Source organism: Camelus dromedarius, chromosome 10 (assembly GCF_036321535.1).
Source record: "Camelus dromedarius isolate mCamDro1 chromosome 10, mCamDro1.pat, whole genome shotgun sequence".
Lineage (NCBI taxonomy): Eukaryota > Metazoa > Chordata > Mammalia > Artiodactyla > Camelidae > Camelus > Camelus dromedarius.
Window position 1 is genome coordinate 48,376,874 of NC_087445.1, and position 21,176 is coordinate 48,398,049.

General features: G+C 35.7%; 1 protein-coding gene across 1 annotated transcript in view; it reads left to right on the forward strand.

Moving 5' to 3' along the window:
* Positions 1-18,343, forward strand: part of DCAF10 (DDB1 and CUL4 associated factor 10) — a 43,150-nt gene extending 24,807 nt beyond the window's left edge. Inside the window, exons 4-7 of the mRNA XM_010995541.3 lie at positions 6,100-6,302; positions 7,936-8,049; positions 10,747-10,892; positions 11,799-18,343. Of these exons, the coding sequence (XP_010993843.2) occupies positions 6,100-6,302; positions 7,936-8,049; positions 10,747-10,892; positions 11,799-12,167 (832 nt within the window). The 3' untranslated portion in view covers positions 12,168-18,343. The remainder of the gene's footprint in view (positions 1-6,099; positions 6,303-7,935; positions 8,050-10,746; positions 10,893-11,798) is intronic.
* Positions 18,344-21,176: the final 2,833 nt, after the last annotated feature.

Here is a 21,176-nt window from a genome sequence, read left to right on the forward strand (position 1 = left end):
CAAGTGATAACTTCCAAATTAGTAGAAGGATAAAATCTAAAAAGAAAAAGATCAATAAACAAGTTGTCTAAATCAGCTATACTTTAATTTTTTTTTTAAATTAAAAAAAAAAAAAAGCTCTCATCAGAAACCATGGATGCCAGAAAGAAGTGACACACATTTTTCAAGTAGTGAGAGAAAAGAACTATTGACCCAGAATACTGTATCTTGTGGTAACATCTTTCAGGAATGAAAGGGAATCAAGTCATTTTCAGATGAAAGACAACTAAGAGAATTAGATGCCAGCCTTTTTAAAAAATGACTGAAGTAAGTTTCCTAAACAAAAATGATAAAAGCAGCACTCTTGGAACATTAAGAGGGAAGAAAGAACAATGGAAAGAGCAAAAATAAATATAGATAATGTCTGCTGGCAAAAAAACAACAACAACAAAAAACAAGCAACAAGAAACTACTATATAGCACAGGGAACTATACTCAATATGACCTTGTAATATATAATGTAATCTATAATGGAAAAGAATCTGAAAAATAATTTTATATATAATTGAGTCACTTTGCTGTACACCTGAAACTAACAAACACAACACTGTAAATCAACTATACTTCAACAACAACAACAACAAAAAGGTAAATTAGGAAGCACAAAAATATGGTAGGCAGATAATCCAAATATCAATAATTATTATAGTAAGTGTATATAGATTAATGTACCTAGTTAATAGATAGTATTAGATTGGACTGAAAAACAAAAACAGACTATATGCTCTTTGTAAGAAGCATATCCAAGCAAGGAAAAAGTTTTATCTACATTAATAGCAGACAAAATAGAGTTTAAGGCATAAAGCATTATTAGTGATAAAGGTATTATATTAAAAGGTTTATTTCACTAGAACATAAAAATTCTTTTCTTATATGTATCTAATAACAGCCTCAAACCATAAAAAGCACAAATGGACAAGAAAAAAAATCTCCATCTCTCTTGAAAATATTAACACCATTGTTTCACTTACTAATAGATAAAATAGACTAAAAATTAGTAAGTCTATTAGAAAATTTTAATTTTATTAATAAGCTTGATCTAGTAAGCATATGTAGAATTCTGTTCCCAAATAGTGAATACATCCTCTGAAGCAAACTTTGAACATGTACAAAAATTGAGCATGTATTGGACTACAAAGTAAGTCTCAACCAATATCAAAGAATTATCAGACAAACCATTTTCCCTGACTTTAGTATAATTTAACCACAGGTAAAAAAAATTCCCATGTTGGGCGACCATTAAGAAAAAAATCATAGTGATAAACTGAAAATTAATGAACTAAACATCTTACTTAAAAAATTGGAAAAAGATAAAGAAGGGTAAACCCATTGAAAGTAAATGTATGAAAATGATCAAAGCAGAAATTAATGAAATAGAAAATGAAAGTACAATAAAGATTTTTTTAAAGCCTGTTCTTTGAAAAGCTAATTGAATATGCAATTCTCTGGTAAGAGACATCAAGAGAAGAAAGAGAGGATGCAAATAAATAATCTTAGCAATGAGAAAGGAGACAAAAAATATAGAGAAAGATAACAAGATCAGCTTTATGTCAAAATACTTGAAAACTTGGATGAAATGGATAGTTTACTCAAAAAAATACACCTTTGCAAAACTGATCAAGGAAGAAATAAAAAACCTGAAGTAGACCTGTTACCAGGACTGATATTTAACCATTATGCACTAGTTCAGCTGAAACGGTTGTTAAGATTGAACTTCTTCCATACTAACTGATGAACAGTCACTATCCTGAATCACCCCCAGGTGCCATATCATGGCACCTTCTAGCTACCCAGGCCCCTCTGCTAGGGATACCTCCCTCAAGATGTCCCTATGATCTAGTAGCTACAGTCCCCCTTACATAGTAGAGTAATTCCAGAACCCAGTTCCAGCACTGCCACCTGCATCAACTCTGACTGACTAGTTTTCATGCAGCGCTGGTTATTTAAATATTCTGAATATCACCTCTGCTTTAGCCATTAGAGAAATGAAAAATACCAATTAAAACCTATCTATTAATAAAATAGCAGCTATCAGTTTTACAGGTGACTTCTACCAAATATTACAAGAAAAAGAACATTACAATTTTATTAAATTGTTTAGATTCCAGAAAAATGGAATTCTCATTACCTCAGATATGAAGCTTGATGCCTAAATTTGAAAGGTCAATCTGTGTAATATGAATGGAGACGTGAATAGTCTGAAAAAGGGCAATTGGATCCTGTAAGATATTAATTAAAAGATCATGACCAAGTTGGGTTTATTCTAGGAATGAAAGTATTTATTAATAGAAATTCTATTAATTTATCACATTAACAGCTTAAATAGATAAATCCATATGACGTCTCAACTGAAGAATAAAATTCAACATTCAATCATAATTAAAAACAAAAAAAGGGAGGGGGAGGGTATAGCTCAAACGGTAGAGTGCAAGCTTAGCATGCACAAGGTCTTGTGCACAAGGTCCTGGGTTCAATCCCCAGTACCACCTCTAAAAGTAAATAAGTCAATCTAATTACTTCCCCCATCAAAAAGTGGTGTTGAGGAGACAATATCAACCTTATAGGAATTAAAAGGATTACAAAGGAATATAATGAACAACTTTATGGCAACAAATTAGACAACTTAGATAAACAAATACAAATTACTTAAACTGACTCAAGAGCAAATATAAAATCTGTAGACCTACAGATCTATAGCAAATAAAGAAACTGAACTGGTAATTTAAAAATCTTCCCACAATAAAAAACCCAGGCCCAAAAGGCTCCACTGGTGAATTTTACCATTTACAGAATAAATAATATCAGTCCTTCACAAACTCTTACAGAAAAGAGAGGGGAGAACAATTCCCAAATCATTTTTTGCGGCTAGTAATTACTATGATACCAAACCAGACAAACATAATAAGAAAAGGAAACTACAGCCCAATATCCCTCAAAAAAAATCGATAAAAATCCTCAACAAAATACTAGCAAATCAAACCTAGCAACATATAGAAAGGATCGTATGTCACAACAAAGTCGAATTTATCCCAGGAATACAGGCAAGTTTGGTTTAACATCTAAAAATCAATTAATATATCACATTAATAAAGTCTATAAATATATCATCTCAATAAAGGCAGGAAAAGCACTTGACAAAATCCAATACCCATTTGAATAAAACTAGGAACAGGAAACTTCCTCAACCTGATAAAGGGCATCTATGAAAAACCTACAGTTAAAATCATACTTAATGTTGAAAGACTAAATACATTCCCCCTAAGACTGGGAACAAGGCAAGGATGTCTGCTCTCACCACTTTTATTTAACATTGTACTGGATGGAGGGGCAATTGCACTGGAAGTACAATCCGTCAAGAAAAATAACAGATTGGAAAGAAAGAAGTAAAACTATTTTCTTATGTAGAAGATATGACCTTATATAGAAAAAATCTTGAATTCACAAAACTACTAGAACTAGTAAGTTCATCAAGGTCATAAGAGATACAAAATTAATATATAAAAATCACACTTACACATAACACAAAAACCCAATTTTAAAATGACCAAAATTTACATAGAAATTTCCTGGAGGGAGATATACAAATGATTAATAAGCACATAAGAAAATGTTTGACATCATTAGTCTTAACGGAAATGCAAATGAAAACCCAAATAAGACACCACTTGACACCTACTAAGACAGCAACAAATATTGGCAAGAGTATGGAGAAACTGGAACCTCATATATTGCTGGTAGGAATGTAAAATGGTACAGCCACTTTAGAAAATAGTTTGGTAGCTTCTTAAAATGTTAAACATAGAATTGCCATATGTCCCAGCAATTCTACTTATAGATATCTACCCAAGAGAAATGAACATACATGTCCACACAAAGAATGCTTATAGGAGTAGTACTCATAATAGCAAAAAATAGAACCAATCCAAATATTTATCAACTGGTAAATGAATAAACAAACTGTGATATACCTATCCAAGAGAATACTATGTGGTAGTGAAAAAGAACAAAGTACTATTTATGTGCTACAACATGGATGAAACTCAAAGAAAATTAAGCTAAGTGAAAAAGCCAAACCAACAGACAACTTCTTACATGATTCTGTTTATATGAAATGTCAACAATAGGCAGATCTATAGAGACAGAAAGTAGTGGTTGCCTGTGGCTGGGAGTAAGAAGGGGAGTGACTGCTAATGGGCAGGAGGGATTTTTTTAGAGTGACAAAAATGTTCTAAAATTGGATTGTGTTGATGACTGCACAACTTTGTAAATTTACTAAAAATCATTTAACTGTACACTTAAAATTAGTGAATTTATTTTATGTAAATTATACCTCAATAAAACTGTTTTAGAAAAACCAAACTGTTAATTAACTAGATAGAAGGAAACTCATCAAAAGTTTGCACTAAAACCGATAGCACATTTTTAAATGGTGAAACTTTAGAAGTTTTCTCTATAAATACGGAGGAGAACGTACTCTATCACTATTGCTGTTCACTATTGTTTTGGGGTGGAGGGAGGTAGGGTCCAAGCTGGTACAGTAAAATAACTAAGGACTGTAATATATAAAGATTTGAATATTATTCTCTAAAGAGTAAAACAGAAAATCTCTGTATAAAAGGATGCCAGACACAGTTGAAGGCTTGGGTACCTTACCAAAATCAGGGAATTTGAGTGACCATAGCACACTGAATACTGAATTCAGAGATCTTTAGCCTTCTGGTTAAAGAACAAAAGATACTGACATTAGGAGTTCCTCAAAAAATAGCTTCATTCTCTTTAGTGAAGCTCAAGCCCTACCCTTGCACTCACCCTTCCCAGTCAACTTTTAGTTCTCCACTCTTAATTATGAGCAGACAGCCAAAGGTAATCAAACAGTTGATAAAAGCTTCTAATATAAAGACCTACACAAATGGGGGGATATTTTGGAAAAAGTAGAGACTACATAGGGAGAAGAAAACTTGAAATTAAAAAAAACCTATCAATAGCCTCAGAGAGATCAAAAAAAAAGACACTGTCAAATACTTGAAGCACTGCATGCTGACGGAAGGATGCAACAGGAGAGAAGCAAGGCACTTTTATTAAAGTACTGCTACTGTTCTACTTCTTAACATGGATGATGCACCACAGGTGTTCATTTTTCTTTATACGTATGTCTTATTTATGTACTTTTCTGTAGGTATGATATGTTTCACCATTTAAAAATAATTACAAAAAAGGAAATAAAATGAGGAATAAAAAACATAGGCAAGGAATAAAAATCTATCCAAAAGACCGACATATTTGAAAAAGCCAAACAGAACTTAGCAAAGTGAAAAAATACAACTATGGAAATTTATAAAAACATAGGACTGGTCAAGTAGCAGATTAGACACAGCTTAAAAAAATAGATTAAGATAGATATTGAAAAATTACCCAGAATGCAACATAAAGAAATGAGGAATAGAAAACATCAAAGGGCAGTTATAAGACAAAGAGAGTCAAATGGGAATGTTTCAGATGTCTTTCTGGAGCTCCAAAAGAATAGAGAAAATAGGCAAGAGGCAATACTGGGATAATGATGGAGAATTTTCCAGAAATAAGAATGATATGAATCTTAGGATTTAGAAAGTCAAATGAATCCCAGTGCAGACAAATCCAAGTTTACACATTTCAGACTGAAACTGCAATACTCCAAAGACAAAGATCAGCCAAGGGAAAAAAATTATTCAAAGTAACAATTAGACATAAAAATAGCAACAATGGAAGCCAGAGCTCTGGAATACTATTCTCAACATTCAGAAAGAAATCTAAAGTTATAGGCTCAGTTAAGCCTTTAATCAAAAAGAGTGAAAGATTTTCAGAATAAAAAAATGGGAGTTTACCTCAACAAAGTCTTACTTAATATACTTCAGAAAGAATAATCTAAAAAAAAAGTTTAAGATGAAAGAAGGAATGGTAAGCAAAATAATTTCTTGTCTTTGAGTACACCTTGAGTATCAATTCTAGTTTGAAGGGCAAAAATATGACTATCATCGAGTACTTTTATTTATGATAACTAGGTTTTGTTGATTTCTTCGGTAGGTGTACAGAAGATGGGTGTCCGCATAAGAAATTCTTTCACACACGTTTTCTCATGCGAATGAGATTAACACCAGATTGTTCCAAAATGTTGATCTCAACGTCCTCCGGATATCTTTTGATTTTGCATGATCTTGACTTAACCAAGTCTTTAGAAGTAGGCAGCTATCCCATTTTGAGAGCAAGAAGAACTACATCAAGTTCAGGTAAGCTTTCCTTTTTTGATTAAAGAGTTTTCCAAAGAATCTCAGATATAGGGATGGTACATTTCTATCTAAGAATGACAGCAAGAAGGAAAGAAAATTAAAAGGCATTCTTTAGAAAGCTTAGTCAGAGTTTTATCCCAAGGAAGTATAATGATCTGTGTGTATCTCTTAACATAGCATTAATTTGTGCCTCTGTATCACAAATGATCTAGTAAGAGTAACTGCTAACTCTAAAAATACTTTTTTTCAGCTCTCCGCCAGCCAGAAGATCTTTCATCAGTATTTGTAAATTGTCATTATCTCAAAAATTAGTGAAGGGCCAAGGTAGTGTCAGTCTTTTTAAGTCCTTCTGGAACCCAGCAGAGCTTTTAAATTATAGTCTATATAGAACTTTAGCTTTAAGTCTATACTGCATCCTAGACTTTCAGATGTTCAGACACAGGTGGCTGGTGCCATCTTATCTCATGACCCTTAAACATCCTCTTGCTAAAGCCCTGTTCCTTTTCCTGTTGCCAGTTCCATTAGACTTAAGTGAAATTGTGGCTCAGGAGAAATTATGCACTACATTATGTGATACTTTATCTACCTTTAGGAAAAAGAGCTGATACAGAAACATATCCATTGTTTATAATACTGTGTTTATGAACAAGATCCGAATAAAAAAGACTTAGGTATCTGGAACACCTAATGTTCATAAATTGGTATTAAAAATCAGCTTCAAATGGTTGGAATCTTTCTCCTTTATACACAGGGCCACTTCTGAAGACCTCTTTGGGAGTCTGCAGGCCTCATTGTACTGTGGTTGCCCAACTTCACCACTAAAAGTAGAAATTTAAGTTTTACCAAGTTATTTGCAAGAAAGGGATTTCATAAATATCCAAGTATAGTCCTTTTAATTTCAGAATTAAAAAAAATTGAACATTAATAATGAACCTTAGCTCAGTGATAAGTAGTGATTTAGAAGGTCTAGTAGTCATGCTTTGCTTAAAAACCAAGGTTTTCTGTCTTCTAAGGGTGGTCTGTTACTTAATACCATCAAAGGGAATTAGGTTAATAAGAAGTCCCCATAGAAGTGTGGGCCCACAGAAAAGTGTGGAATAGAGACTGCTATTTGGAGTAATACATCAGACTCGACTATCTCATATTCATTTTACTTTCCCACAGATTTCAATGTTAAGCTTGTATTGCATTTCAGAGATAGTAGTCACATAATTTCAGTAGGAATGATAAAAGTTGTTGGTATGCTTTAAGGATCTGTTTGTGTTCTCAATAATGGGCCTGTTGTTTAGATGCTATTCTAACATTCAACAACAGCTGAACAGCCCAGTTTTCATTGCTGAATTTTCCTGTTCCATTTCACTACAGAAATGATGGGAAACCAGAGATGCTCCTATGTTTATTCAGTTTTTCATTTTTATTTCACTTAAGGAAGTCATTGGTCTAAAGGGTTTTAGAAAGGAGCTAGGCCTTAGAACACTCCAAAGAGCTATCCTGCCCGCCTCAGTGTTAGTTATAGGCCAACTTTAAGTGGATATGTACTTGCCATGTTTCAGATGGATTTTAACAGTATGGTTCAAATAGATGTTAAGGGGCACTCCCAGAGTTTACTGTCGGAATGTTTTGTATTTTCAAGATCTTACCACTTCGTCGAGTTCATCTGGTCCTAGAGTTTCTAATTCACCTTGTCATCACAGTGATTCTAATTCATCTTCTGAGAAACATATGTCACGGGCCTCTCAAAGAGAAGGTAGGTTGAAAGTTAGATTTTATAATCTTGCAACAAAAAATTCTACCAAAATAGCTTTCTTTGGTTTGGTTTTAATCCATAAAAATAAAGAGATGAGGCTATTCCTTGCCCCTCAGTCATCATTTTCAAAAAGCTAATCAGAGTCTCTGGGGCTGAATATCTTGGGCTTAAATCTTTGTTGGAATTTTAATTTTGGTTTTATTTCCTAGATTTAGTTTGGTTTAGTCTGAGAGGGAGTAGTTGGGAAATGCAGACTCCAATCAAGGTTATTATGGAAATTAAATGAGATTATGCATGTGACTGCTATGTAAATATAAGGGGATGAGTTTATCAGGTGCTTGTGAAAGTCTCCTGGTTCCAGCCCAGAAGGCTTTTTGCTCTGCCTTCCTTATCTCAGCAATGCCTGGCAGCCTCAGAGGGGTTGTGGGATAAAGTACACTACGACCTGGCCCCATTCTGCTTTTGCCAGTTTTCCCCCAGCCACTGTGGTAGAACTAGTTGCTTGCCAGTTTTCCCCCAGCCACTGTGGTAGAACTAGTTGCTTAAACTATTCCTTCTACCCACTAATTGAAATGCTTTCCATGTATGCAAATTTCACCCACCATCCCTCTCATTACTAATCCACATCTAAGCTCTTACAGCACTTTTTGTTTGTTCTACTCTTTGTGGACTGATGGCCAAATAGTTTTTTTTTTTTATAATTTTGTATCACCTATTGGAAATAAACATATCTCCTACCCAGATATTTAAAGCGAGGACTATACGTTACACTTTTAATTAATGTTTTCCCTGAGTGGCCTCACCTGGTAAATGCTCAGTAAATGCATATTTGATTATTCTGCATGACTACTTGGGTTAGTAGAATGGTTCGAGAGCCCTTCCTAACCTAACCTATAGCCTATGCCCCATCCTGTCCTCTGAATGTTGAAGACTGTGATGTCTCACCTTAAGGTTAAATTTCCTCCTCTTGGAGATTTTTGCCTGAATGTGTAACATTTCTCCCTTGATGTGTAGCAGACACTTCTTACAGATTTACCTGTTCTCCTCCTCCTACGTTGACTATAGGAAACAAGCCAAGGGTCTTAATAATCATTGAGAAAAATCTTCATCAATTAATTAAACCACCAATGAGAAAAAGAAACTTAATTTAAGAACAGTTAACATGCTTACTCGTTGCAGTGGTAAACCCCAAACCAAAACTATACAGCAGTTTCATGCTATAGAGAGTTGGGAATGGGAGAAAAGATGATGTATGGGGAGCTTGGGCAGAGAGAGGAAGCAAATTGGGGCTTGGAAAGAGAAGGTGGCGCTTATAAGTAAAGCTGCACTGAACGTTGGAAATCCTGGATCTTCAGGTGTCAGATTATGTTAGCACCCTACTTTGCAGATATAATAGCTGTATAGAGCAGAGGCTTTCAAATTCATTTCAGGATTCAAACTCTATTTTTGACATGAAATCTGCTGTGGATTCTTAGGGATGTAGCGTAAGTAAAAGTGGAGTAACTGTTCAAGTGAAATTAGGGAGGCCCTTGACCCTCCAGTCTTCCACACCCCATCTCCACCCTGGCCCCATATGTTTCCTCCCCTTTCCCAGCTTTTGAGGAACCGCCAAGGAGCACAGCTCAAAAACCACTACTTACTTACTCAGAATGAGTTTCCTTTCTGCTTTCTTTTATAGATTTTCAAAATTAATTCTTGTAATAGGGTTTTTCCCCCTAAAATTGTTATTAAAGTTCAATCATATGTGAAATAGTTATTTGGGTATAATTTGGTTGTAACAGTGTAACTTAGAACTTCACTGGTTTCTGTTAATGCTGTACTAATCTAAAGGGAATCTTTTAAAAGATACATCTAAGCAAGAAATAATTCACAAATGGTCTGACAGAGGGAGCTTATTATCTTGAAAGCAACTACTTCCACAGGCAGAGAAGTGTCGAAATATTTCTCTGGATAGTAAATGTCTAAGCTGCTTCCTCACAATGTCTATGAAAGTGGTTCTCCACATACTTGAGGGATATGACACACTCCCATTAGTAACTATGGTTCACGGTTGCAGTCACTTTCACTGGGGCGAGGTAGAAAGAAATGACTGGCTACAGCAGAGTACCAGGAATACTTACCATTGGCAGTGTCTCCCACCACTTGTGTTCACATGTCTCTGTGTGAGTTGTGCTCCCTTAGCCTCGAAAATTATAGGTTGACTTATTGATAGTATTGTCCTTAGGGGTCATAAGTCCTGCTCCTTGCACACAAAATAGCAATCCTCATGGCTTCCAAGTATTTCCTTCTCTGGACTAGAGAGCGCCAGGTCCTCTGAGATGAGAATTGTTATCTTTTATTTTTCCAGATTCTTTTCATGTCACGTAACTTTGTTACTTAAATAAAGAGCTTTCTGAGATGTTAGGTCCAAATCGAAAGGAGTCCTCATTAGCTTTAATGCCTTTGCCTTAAAGGGTCATTGGTTGATTCCTGCTGCAGAAACTTGGATTCTTTAGTTCTAATCACACCCTTTCCCCCTACCCCCACCCCACAGACACACTCACACCCCATACATTGAGGGGCACCATGATTTTATGTGGTAGCATAAAGGACAGATGGAGGAAGACATGAGGGTGGCTGCCAGAAATCAAAGCTTTGATGAGCTGCCTTAGTCCTTTGATAATACAAATTCTACATCCTAATTTTCTTGTATGTCAGGAGTTTCACCACGAAATAGTCTTGAAGTCTTAACCCCTGAAGTTCCTGGGGAGAGAGACCGTGGAAACTGCATCACATCCTTACAGCTGCACCCAAAAGGCTGGGCCACTCTTCTTCGGTGCTCAAGCAACACTGATGATCAGGAGGTACGGGCAGCACCCTCACCAGGGCTGACTGAACAGATTTCCACTGCCATGTGTGCTCATGGTGTCTTCTTCCTTTGAAAGCCGTTTTCCTCCTCTCTGCCCTGGGTGTGGCAAGCAGGGAATTACCTTAAAGCAGTCATCAGTTCACACTGTGCACAGCTTTTTAATTCTTGCCTCCTTTATCTCATAGTAAAAAATCCCTTATATAGAAAAGATAGGACTGAGATGTTTCAGCTAAGTTGGCTAACTGGGAGGTTTTGCTAAGCCAACTTATTATGATTTTATCTTGTTAAAAACCAGGGGAAGCTTTGGGAAAGGCAGGGACCGAACTGATGAGGGGAAAAGGTCTTATAGGACCTTATAATTCTCATTACTCTGGAAAGCAGGAGTCTTCCAAGGATCTCACTAGCTCTAGAAGCCACAACGAATAGGACAGAAGAGCCTTTGAAGTGTGTAGGAGATATTCTAGTGGATGTCTTAACCCTAGAATTTTGCAAATATCAAGATTGTTGTTACTCTCAGAAAAGGGAATTATTACTACAAAAGTCACAGTGGCCTCAGGGAATAAAAGTCTTTAAAGTGCCATAGTACAGAATAACCTTGATATGAATGAAGATAAGATGGTATGGGGCCTACAAGTTTTGTTAGCTGGAAGAGGAGTAGCATTCATCTGAATGATTTCTTGTAACAATTCTGCACCTTTGGCATTCTGCTGAGCTTTTTTTTTTTTAAAGGATTATAGCACTGTTTGGAGCTCTATAATAGGGTTTTTAATTTTTAAAAATTTAAGTATAGTTGCTGTACAACAGTATTATGTTACAGGTGTACAATATAGTTATTCATAATTTTTAAAGGTTATACTTCATTTACAGTGCTCTATAACTTTGTCTCTCTCCTCTCCCCTAGTGGACTTGTGTGTATGAATTCCAAGAAGGAGCTCCCGTGCGGCCTGTCTCACCTCGCTGTTCTCTACGACTGACTCATTACATTGAAGAAGCCAATGTAGGCAGAGGTTATATCAAAGAACTTTGCTTCAGTCCTGATGGGCGAATGATTTCTTCCCCACATGGCTATGGGATTCGCTTGTTGGGATTTGACAAACAGTGCAGTGAACTTATTGACTGTTTGCCCAAAGAAGCCAGTCCCCTGCGGGTGATCCGTTCTCTGTACTCTCATAATGATGTGGTACTGACAACAAAGTTCTCTCCCACACATTGTCAGATCGCCTCTGGGTGCCTTAGTGGACGGGTTTCTTTGTATCAGCCAAAGTTTTAGGCACAACTTACATCAAATAAGGAACTCTTCTGGTGTTTGACTTACATATTACTTCAATTTAGGTGAAGTATTTTCTTTTTAGAAGATCTTAAACGTTTGGGTCAAGATCCTGGTTCTTATGGGTCCATGAACACCACCTGTGACCTGTGTACTTGATTGTCCAGCATCACAGGGGCATCGCCAAGTTAGACTCCAGGCGGCATCATCTTTTGCAGCATTCCTCTCTGCTCCTGCTTATCTGTGCCACTGAACTCCAGTTCTGCTGGTTTTTTGCATGGTAGCTCTTGTCAAGTTTCTTTCTTTTAATTCTCTTTTCTGTTTTTTGATTTTGGTGTGAGTTTTGTGGACATTTGGCAGGAGTTTTGGTTGGGTTAGGAGAAACTCGTAACGCTAGGGTTGAATAAAATCCAGCAGTTTGATGTTGGCATACTGGTTGCTGAAAAGAAATTTCATCTTCACTTATCAGTATACTTGGTTTTTTAAAGTTGGTGTTATGTTCCTCTACAATGAGCACAGATACTGGCATTATTCTTATAACTGTTACAGTCTTGCAACAAAATGTCTTTTAAGTTTCCTGTTAAAATTATACATATTTTTTCACTGTGAGATGGATTTTGTTGTGAAATTCTAGAAAAAATATTACCTCCTCTCTTTGTAATTTACTTGTATGAATTTAAAAATTCCTAGCATGTGTCCTTACTTGATATTTTGTTCCTGTCAACAGCATTAGAAAGGAAAAGAGGAGATGGAATGGGCTTTGGTCATTTCTATTGTATGGAAGAGGATTTATTTATTAGATTAGTACACTCTCTGGCCACAGAGTGATGAGAGCAATATGGCTTACATTTTCTGTTTTCTCTGCCAGATTATTTGAAGCACACAGGATGATGGGTGGAGGGAGACTCAAGAGTAAAGAGGCTGTGTTTTTCTCATCTTTTTTCCTTCAGCTCAACTCTCATACCATTAATGACAGGAGAACTGCAGCTGTCTTCAGGCTGCTTTCGTAACTGTGGTGGTCAGTGACTTGGATGTCAAGACTAAGCCCTTCTGTTGTGTTTTGTTATGGAACACAGCAAGTAAAAAGCCTTAAGCAGGGGCCAAGCACAAGGCTGACTGCTCTGAAGTAAGCAGCTTTCTTACTTTGAATGGTGGAGTCCTTTAGAAGGGATTTGCCAGAGGCTGAAGTAATTCGAGCCACAGGCTAGCTCTTTCCCTCTTAGATCACATTCTCTTCGGCCAGTGGTTCTCAAACATTAGGGTGCATTATAACTATTGAAGAGCTTGTGAAAAATACAGAAACTTGGCCCTCACCTTAGGAGATTCTCATTCAGCCAGGGAGAGGACAGGTTCCTGTATTTTTAACAAGAACCCCAAGTAATCTTTACTCAGGTGGTTCCTGGATCACAGCTTGGAACATACTACCTTAAACATCAGTAAATAGTACCCATCAGGTGCTTAACCCAATCCCAGAAGATGTTCTGATTATTTAAAAAAAAATAAGTAAATGAAAGTAATTTTACCAGTAGAAAGTAACAAAATGGACTCAATCTCATTATTTGATGAATAAGAGAAGTTAAGTGACTTGCCTAAAGTCATCCTGCAAAATTAGTGGCAGAGCCAGGACTTGAATTCAAGTCTCTTAATTCCTTGCTCAGGGCAATTTCTACTGTATTATGCTGGCTGTTAAAACAATGACTTATGAACACTTTTATTCTGTCTTTAAGTTGTATTATTGTGAATACCCTTAAACTGGCCAGTAGACTGAAAAGGAAAGTGTGGGAGTATCAAGATGCTGAGAATTCAAGATGTCATAAGAAGAAAAGTGAAATCTTATAGAAATATTTAGACAACCCAACTACATGAATAAAAATGACATTTCTTTGTAGGACCTATCAGACAGCCATTCACACATGTGTCTAGAGGTTACATCTCACTTGGAACAATGTTATCTCTAGGACAGATTTTTTTAAAACTTAGATCATTTTATCATGGATATTTTAAAAAATTCAAAGTTTTTTAGTCATCAAAAAAAAAATTACCACGGTGAAAACACAAGTTTGCCATAAACTTTTAAAAACACATATTTAAAAGAAAGCAAAGTTTTAGAGACAAAAATACCTAATGTTGACATTCAAAATAAGCTACTAAGTACAATGATTGTATTGATAATCAAAAGAAGGTTCCATATACTGCCTCTCTTTTGGAGAGAGCTCCGTGTCAGATGCTGGGCCCAAATGTTGCCCGACTCTAAATTTCAGTCCACGATTCTTTAACCACTGTAGAAAACCTATCACGTGTCAAATAATGTACATACTTTACTACAAACCTTCACAAAAACTGTAAGATAGGTGGCATGAGCATCAATTGACTTTTGAAGAGATGGAGGGTCAGAAAATTTAAGTGATTTGTCTTAGATCGCAGAGCTGGCACTGGTTAGCAGCACTGGGATTCAAACCCAGGTCTGTTTTAGTCCCAAGCCTGTGCTTTACTACTCTACCATTTTGTAAAGGGTGGTGAACTAGCCTGTTAATTTACTTGTTTAGCATCCTCTGCAAGTTCGAGTTGGCTTATCTTCTGTACCACGTAAAAGAACAATTACAAGATTGACAATTTCCATTAGGATACCATAAATTGCAGGGCATATATACAGTCCATTCCTAACTAAAAAAACCTCCAGCAGGATAAGCAGCTGTAAGACATAGAAAAATGGAGGATAAATAGCCTTGTATAAAAACAGAGCCACATAGATTAGAATTAAAAATTAACCACCAGTAAGTTCAACAAAATCTTTGTCCTCTATGAGGTATGCTCATAATTAAAAAGTCATCTGCTCAATACTGCGGATAAAGGAATTAAAGGGCATGAGGAATTCTATACTACTGGAGGAAATTAGTTAAAATTTTACCATCCCATTTCACTTCGAGTATAAAATCTAATCTCGTGCTTTTAGCGCTAACTTTTATTTAGTCATTTTTATTCATGATAATTGGTAAATGTATAACCGATAATACAGTATAACTGTTGGTAAGTATAGTATAAATTGTACTTCTATTTTAAAGAGCTTTTGACGGAACGGTTTATTTATGGCAAAGCTATGTTAATTGAGTTTAGGAACATCAAATATACAGTAGTTCCTTATTTTTAGTTGTGAAAATGAAGTGGCTAATGCAGAAGAGGCTTCTATTTTAATCTTTTGAAAATGTGGGTGGTCTTTTTCCTCAGAAGCCCAAAGAACGTGTATATTTTGTTATTTCTCCTTGTTAACACCCCCAAGAAGAGGTTATACCAAATTTTAGGAAAACAAGCAAGGAAAAACTAAATCACATGTTCCCTGCTCCTATGTCTTGAGCCAAGATCACATTATATCATTGTTAAAGCTTTGTTTTCTAAAAAGTGCAATATAGGAAAAACACTCTTGAGAATCTATTAGAAGCCTAGTGTTTCCCATATTAGAATATATGATATTGGCATCCATAAATACCTGTTAAGCTTGTGTTTAACAGGAGAAATATTCTGATAACTTACTGATGACAATCATCCCCATTTAATGACCAGCAGTCACTGAGAGCTGTGAAAATTCAGTAACACCTTGTGTTGGTCATGAAGGAAAGCATGTATATTAATTTTCGGATAATTAATGCATATATCTTAAGTGCCAAAAATTTAAACTCATAATTATTTTTGATGCAAGTCTTTCAGATATGTTAGTATACCTACCTGCCTTCTTAAACAGCATGTTCAGTACAATTCATTTTTCCATGATGAAAAGAAAACGTTATAGTCGTGTGTTATTACAAATATCCAATGAGCTCTGATGTATGTAAAATACTTCATAAAATTTTAAGGGCTACATAACATATAGATAATATCAATTATTATAAAGTGATTCCCTCAGCCCTGAGGTATATATAATCATTGGCCTCAGAATCCTGGTGTGTGTTTTTTTTTTTTTTTTAATTTAAAAATTTTATATCTGCTAAGCAATTTGTTTTGCTTACAGGGTGGTCTCCCTACCACACTATCAGTATGCCTGCCTCTAACAGGCTCCCCACTTCCTTCTAATGTGCTGATTCATCTGTTATGAGCTGGGACATGAGAAAACCAAGCCTGCTTAGTGTCTAAAGAGCTGAAGAGCTCTGTGTGCACCGTCTGTGAGACAGATGTTTTGGTTGCTTACCACCTTCCTGACAGGTTCACAATAACCGTCAGGATAACAGAACTTCCCAGTTAAAGCCCAGGCTAGTGATTTTTTCAGTTGCCACTAAGTAAAATACTACAAACTAAGGATGCTGCTAGACTAAGGAACAGCAATGAACCAAAGGACAGGGAAGCAACAACAAAGGCTCTGTGTTCGCACAGGGGTCTTTCATGGTTTTAAGAAAAAAAGAAGAGTGTGGGGGAAAAAACAATGAAAATAAATTCCAGACAGACTTGAGTATTTTTGATGCCATTAAACTTTGTCAATAACTATTAAAATATATGCTTAAATTATCACATATTGTACAAAGACACAGTTCAGTCTCAGTGCACAATAAGACTGTACTGAAATTTATACCCTAAAAACAATTCTGAAGAATTTCTCCCATTCAAATGGAAATGATTATCAAAAAGTCTCAAATTTGCATGTATCCTGCTTTCTTTAGTTGTAAATGAATTAGTGATAGAAAAATGGGTTTTTATCAAAAACTCCAAGGAATACATCTCACATGCATACACCTCCTGTAGGTATGTGTATATAATGTCACTATAAGTGAAAATGTCACCCAAAGATAATAAAATAATTTTTAAAATTTAAATCTGGTCCCAAGTATTTAAAATAGATAGAATTTTCAGCTTTTCTGTTTCTTCCTCATTTAGATTTCATGGTTTTTACATTAAAGGTTGAATATTTGAATTTCCTTCAAAATTTCACTGCATCTTTCATTTCCGAACTGTGTTTTCTGATAAATTTTAGATTCTCCTTTTCAGGAAATCTGGAGTGTTCCACATACTAGACACCAAAAAGATTTCTCATTAGATTCTGAGGTGCTGTAAATTCTTATGCTAGACTGTAAGCTCCTTGAGGGCAGGGAGTGTCTTATTTATTCTTGTATTTCCAGGGCCCAGCAGGATCAATAAATTTTTACTGAATGAATCAAATAAATCTTCACGATACGTGGCCCCGAGTTTCCATGAAGCCAGAATGTGATGTGCAAATTATTCACTACTAGAGGAATCCATCATTTATTATAATGAATGGACTATATTCATCAGAATAAGATTTTTTTTCTGACCATAGGTCAGAAAGCATTTCTCACTAATTTGGGAAACTGCAAGAAACAAACATTTGAATCCCTATTATAAATGCCTAGTCCAGTACTAGAGCTCAAGGGACAAAGATAAATAAGGTTTTGGTATTTCTACAGCTGCAGTTGAGATAGACTTAGATGCAGGGCTGGCTTCATGGGTGTGTGACCTATGCAGTCATACAAGGGCCTTGCTCTGAGAAAAATCCTGTGCTTGGTTTAATGCTTTGCTGAAGCCATCTTGAAATTCTTAATTTTCTGAACAAGGGGCCCGCATTTTTATTCTGCACTCGGCTCACAAATGATGTAGCTGATCCTGCTTGGATATTATCATTTTGACATGGTGGAAACAATAATAAGCATTATAGTCATCTTTTACCTACTTCCTAGCAAAGATATTCACATCCACTGAAAACTAGCCATAAAGTGAATGATTTAGTAAAATAACCCCTAAAATCTAAAATCTAAAACAAAACTACTTCCCTCCCGCAAATTTTTTAATAGATCAAATGTTATTCATTTCAGAATTAGAAAAGCTTTCTAAACATGTAATTGACTTCACTTTTTCAACTGAGTTGTTTTGCTTTTCAAATGGATGACAGAATTGTAGGTGAATTTATTTTATCTACATATACACCTACATACAACTTTAAGATTTTAATAAACCTTTTATTAATATATGCACTGAGTATTTTGGTATAAGTTTACCTCATAATGTGCTTTTAAAAAAATAAATGCTACTTTGAAACATCTGACACACTCTGAGTGTGGTTAACCTATTTAAAAGGTTGATGGCAAACTTGCATTTAGTAGTAGTTTGAAAATTTTTGTTTAAATCATCTTGGTGTTCATTTTTAGACCAGAATAAAGCATAACGCTGTGACAGAGGCAGTGGCCTGGTGATTCTTGTTAGTGATACTCTAAACTTTTTCGATCACATAACTCTTATCAGAAAAAATTAGAGAATACATTCCAAGTTTTGATTATTTATAAATTATATACATATTATCATACTGATCTATCATGTACATTATAAAACATATAGAGAGAAAGAAGGAAAATTTAAAGAATAAGATTTTTAAAAAATCAAACTTCTACATTACCTCCTGTACTTCAAGGGATCACTGTGTCCTTCCACTGGTACATGTACACTTCATTTTGTGAAGGCTGCTGTTCTAAAACACAGAATTGGTATTTTTCACTGAAAACACTTTTTTTTTTCTTCTCTTAATGGAGGTACTGGGGATTGAACCCAGGACCTCATGCATGCTAAGCACGCACTCCACCACTGAGCTGTACTCTCCCCCTCTACACTGAAAACACATTAAGATATGAAGCATTCACATCTGTTGACTAATGTTCTAGCCATTTGCAAGTTTATTCAATATGAATTATGTGTGTAGAGCTTTATAAATTATTTATTTATTGAGTGAAAATTATTCATACCAATAGGAAGAAAAGATAAATTTTTGTTTGTCAAGCTGTACACTGGGATTGGTTCTCATATGGATAAATTTAGAACATGCTATTTTTCACATTGTTCCCTAGAATGACATTTTCTTGTATTATTTAACAGTGTGATTAAGGGTTCATTTTGCCATACTATTTTAAATTTACTAGAAAAATGAGTATGATACTTGGAATGCTAATTTTTTTGGTAAGACATCGAAGAGGAAAATAGGGTGAATCCCTTTCAATTCAGATTATTTTGTGAAATTAGTCATATAGATAAACTAATTTAACAAACCATAGCACTAATTATCACTATTTCAGTTATTTCTGAAATATAACTGACATATTTTGGGCTATTAAAAATATTTTTTTATTTAAAAGGAAATGATTTGCCATGCATTAATACTGATTAATTAATGACTTATATTAGTTTCCTATTACTGATGTAACAAATTACCTATCTTAATGGTTAAAACAACACAAATTTGTGTCCAATGAGTTTTCCTCCCAGGCCCTTCTCTCTGGCAGAAGACATGAAAAGTGGTGCGCAAGATCTAGCAGGCACTAGAATCACCCAGAGGGCTTGTTAAAACAGAGACTGCTGGGTTAACATCCGGAGCTGATTTCACAGGTCTAGGGTGGGAGCCCCCATTTTGTATTTCTAACCAGTTTTTAGTTGATGCTGTAGGTCTGGGGACCACAGTTTGAGAACTAGGGATATAGAAAAATGTAATGAGGGGTTAGATTTTTCATGGATGACAGCTCCATGGATCTCTGTGTAGATCAAAGAAGCCAGTTCAGAGAACATCTTAACCTTGGAGGTTGACAGATGAACCACCATGCATCCCACCAGCTGCGCCATCCTTCTCCAGCCAGAGCCGAGGCTCCCGTTTTAACATGGCATTTAAGTTACTGAGCAGTAAATTACACTAAGATCATCTTATCTTCTCAGGAACAGACAGACCGGGTGCTGTGTGGCTTATCTTCTAACTCTACAAGGGGAGCTGCTACAGAAACACTGGTGTGAGCGCCAAACAGCCTGCAACTCGTGGACAAATCCAGAACAGGAACAGAAGCGCCAACCAGGGCACAGGCCACTCAGAACAGCTTTTAATCCCTTTTGGGGTGGGAAATAGCTCTCTCCATTGAAAGCCATTTAAATTATGGGTATACGAGACCACAGTGTTTACATTAACTTGCAAAAGCCCGTCACTATAAAAGATTAATTTTTGTCTGGATAAAATGAAGGATCCAAATTTCATTGTGAAAGTATTACTTTATAAAAGTTAAATACAGGGTATAGAATCTGTTCTGAATACACTGTATTTATTCTTAAACAGTTACTACCTGAAGAGGTTTTTGTGTGTGTACTTAATAAATGTATGAAAAAGGATTTCCTGGCCTTTAATGAAAGTTGCAGAGTACTGGCAGGAAAATCATGGTCCCTTCAGGGGGTGAGAAGACCACTCACTTTTGAGGCAGTCTCAAAAAAAAAAAAACCCTTCAGTTGATTAGCCTGTTTTACCCACCAGCCCTGTCACAATCTGGGGGGTATTCTGGGCTTAAGGAGAGGGAGGTGGCTGCCACATCACTGGGCCATCAGGGCTAGTGGGGAGGATAAGCGAATAACATGCCTAGGCTTGTCCTTCCCTGCAGCAGGCATTTCTGCAGCGTCCTAAGGCTCAGTGGCATTCTGAGAACAAGCATACTAAAAGAACTAAACTGAGTCAAATACTGCTGACACCAAATATTGTGATAAACACCCTAATGATTTTTCTGAACATTTTATTATGAAATGTTCAAAGACACAGCAAAGTTGAAAGAATTTTACAGGGAACATCTATTTACCAAGATTCTACCATTAACATTTTACTAAGCTTGTTTTATCAATTATCTAATACTCTATCCATTAATCCATCTTAATTTTCAACGTATTTTGATGAATAAATTGCAGGTATCTATACCCATCCTTCTAAAAATCCTCAGCAATACATACCATTAACTAACTGAAGTTCAGTATTTTCTCTTTTTGTTGTAAAAGTCCCATATAATAAAGTGCACAAATATTAATGGCACGTTTGCTGTTAGGCAAACGTAACCTAGATGCCTAACAAGATAGATTACTACCATCACCCCAGAAAGTTCCTTCATGCTCCTTCCCAGAGGCAATCACTGTTTTCTCTTTCCACCGTAGATTTGCCACTTCTAGAACTTCATATAAGTGGAATCACACATTATGTGTTCCCCCTTGATAATTTTTAAAAGATAAATT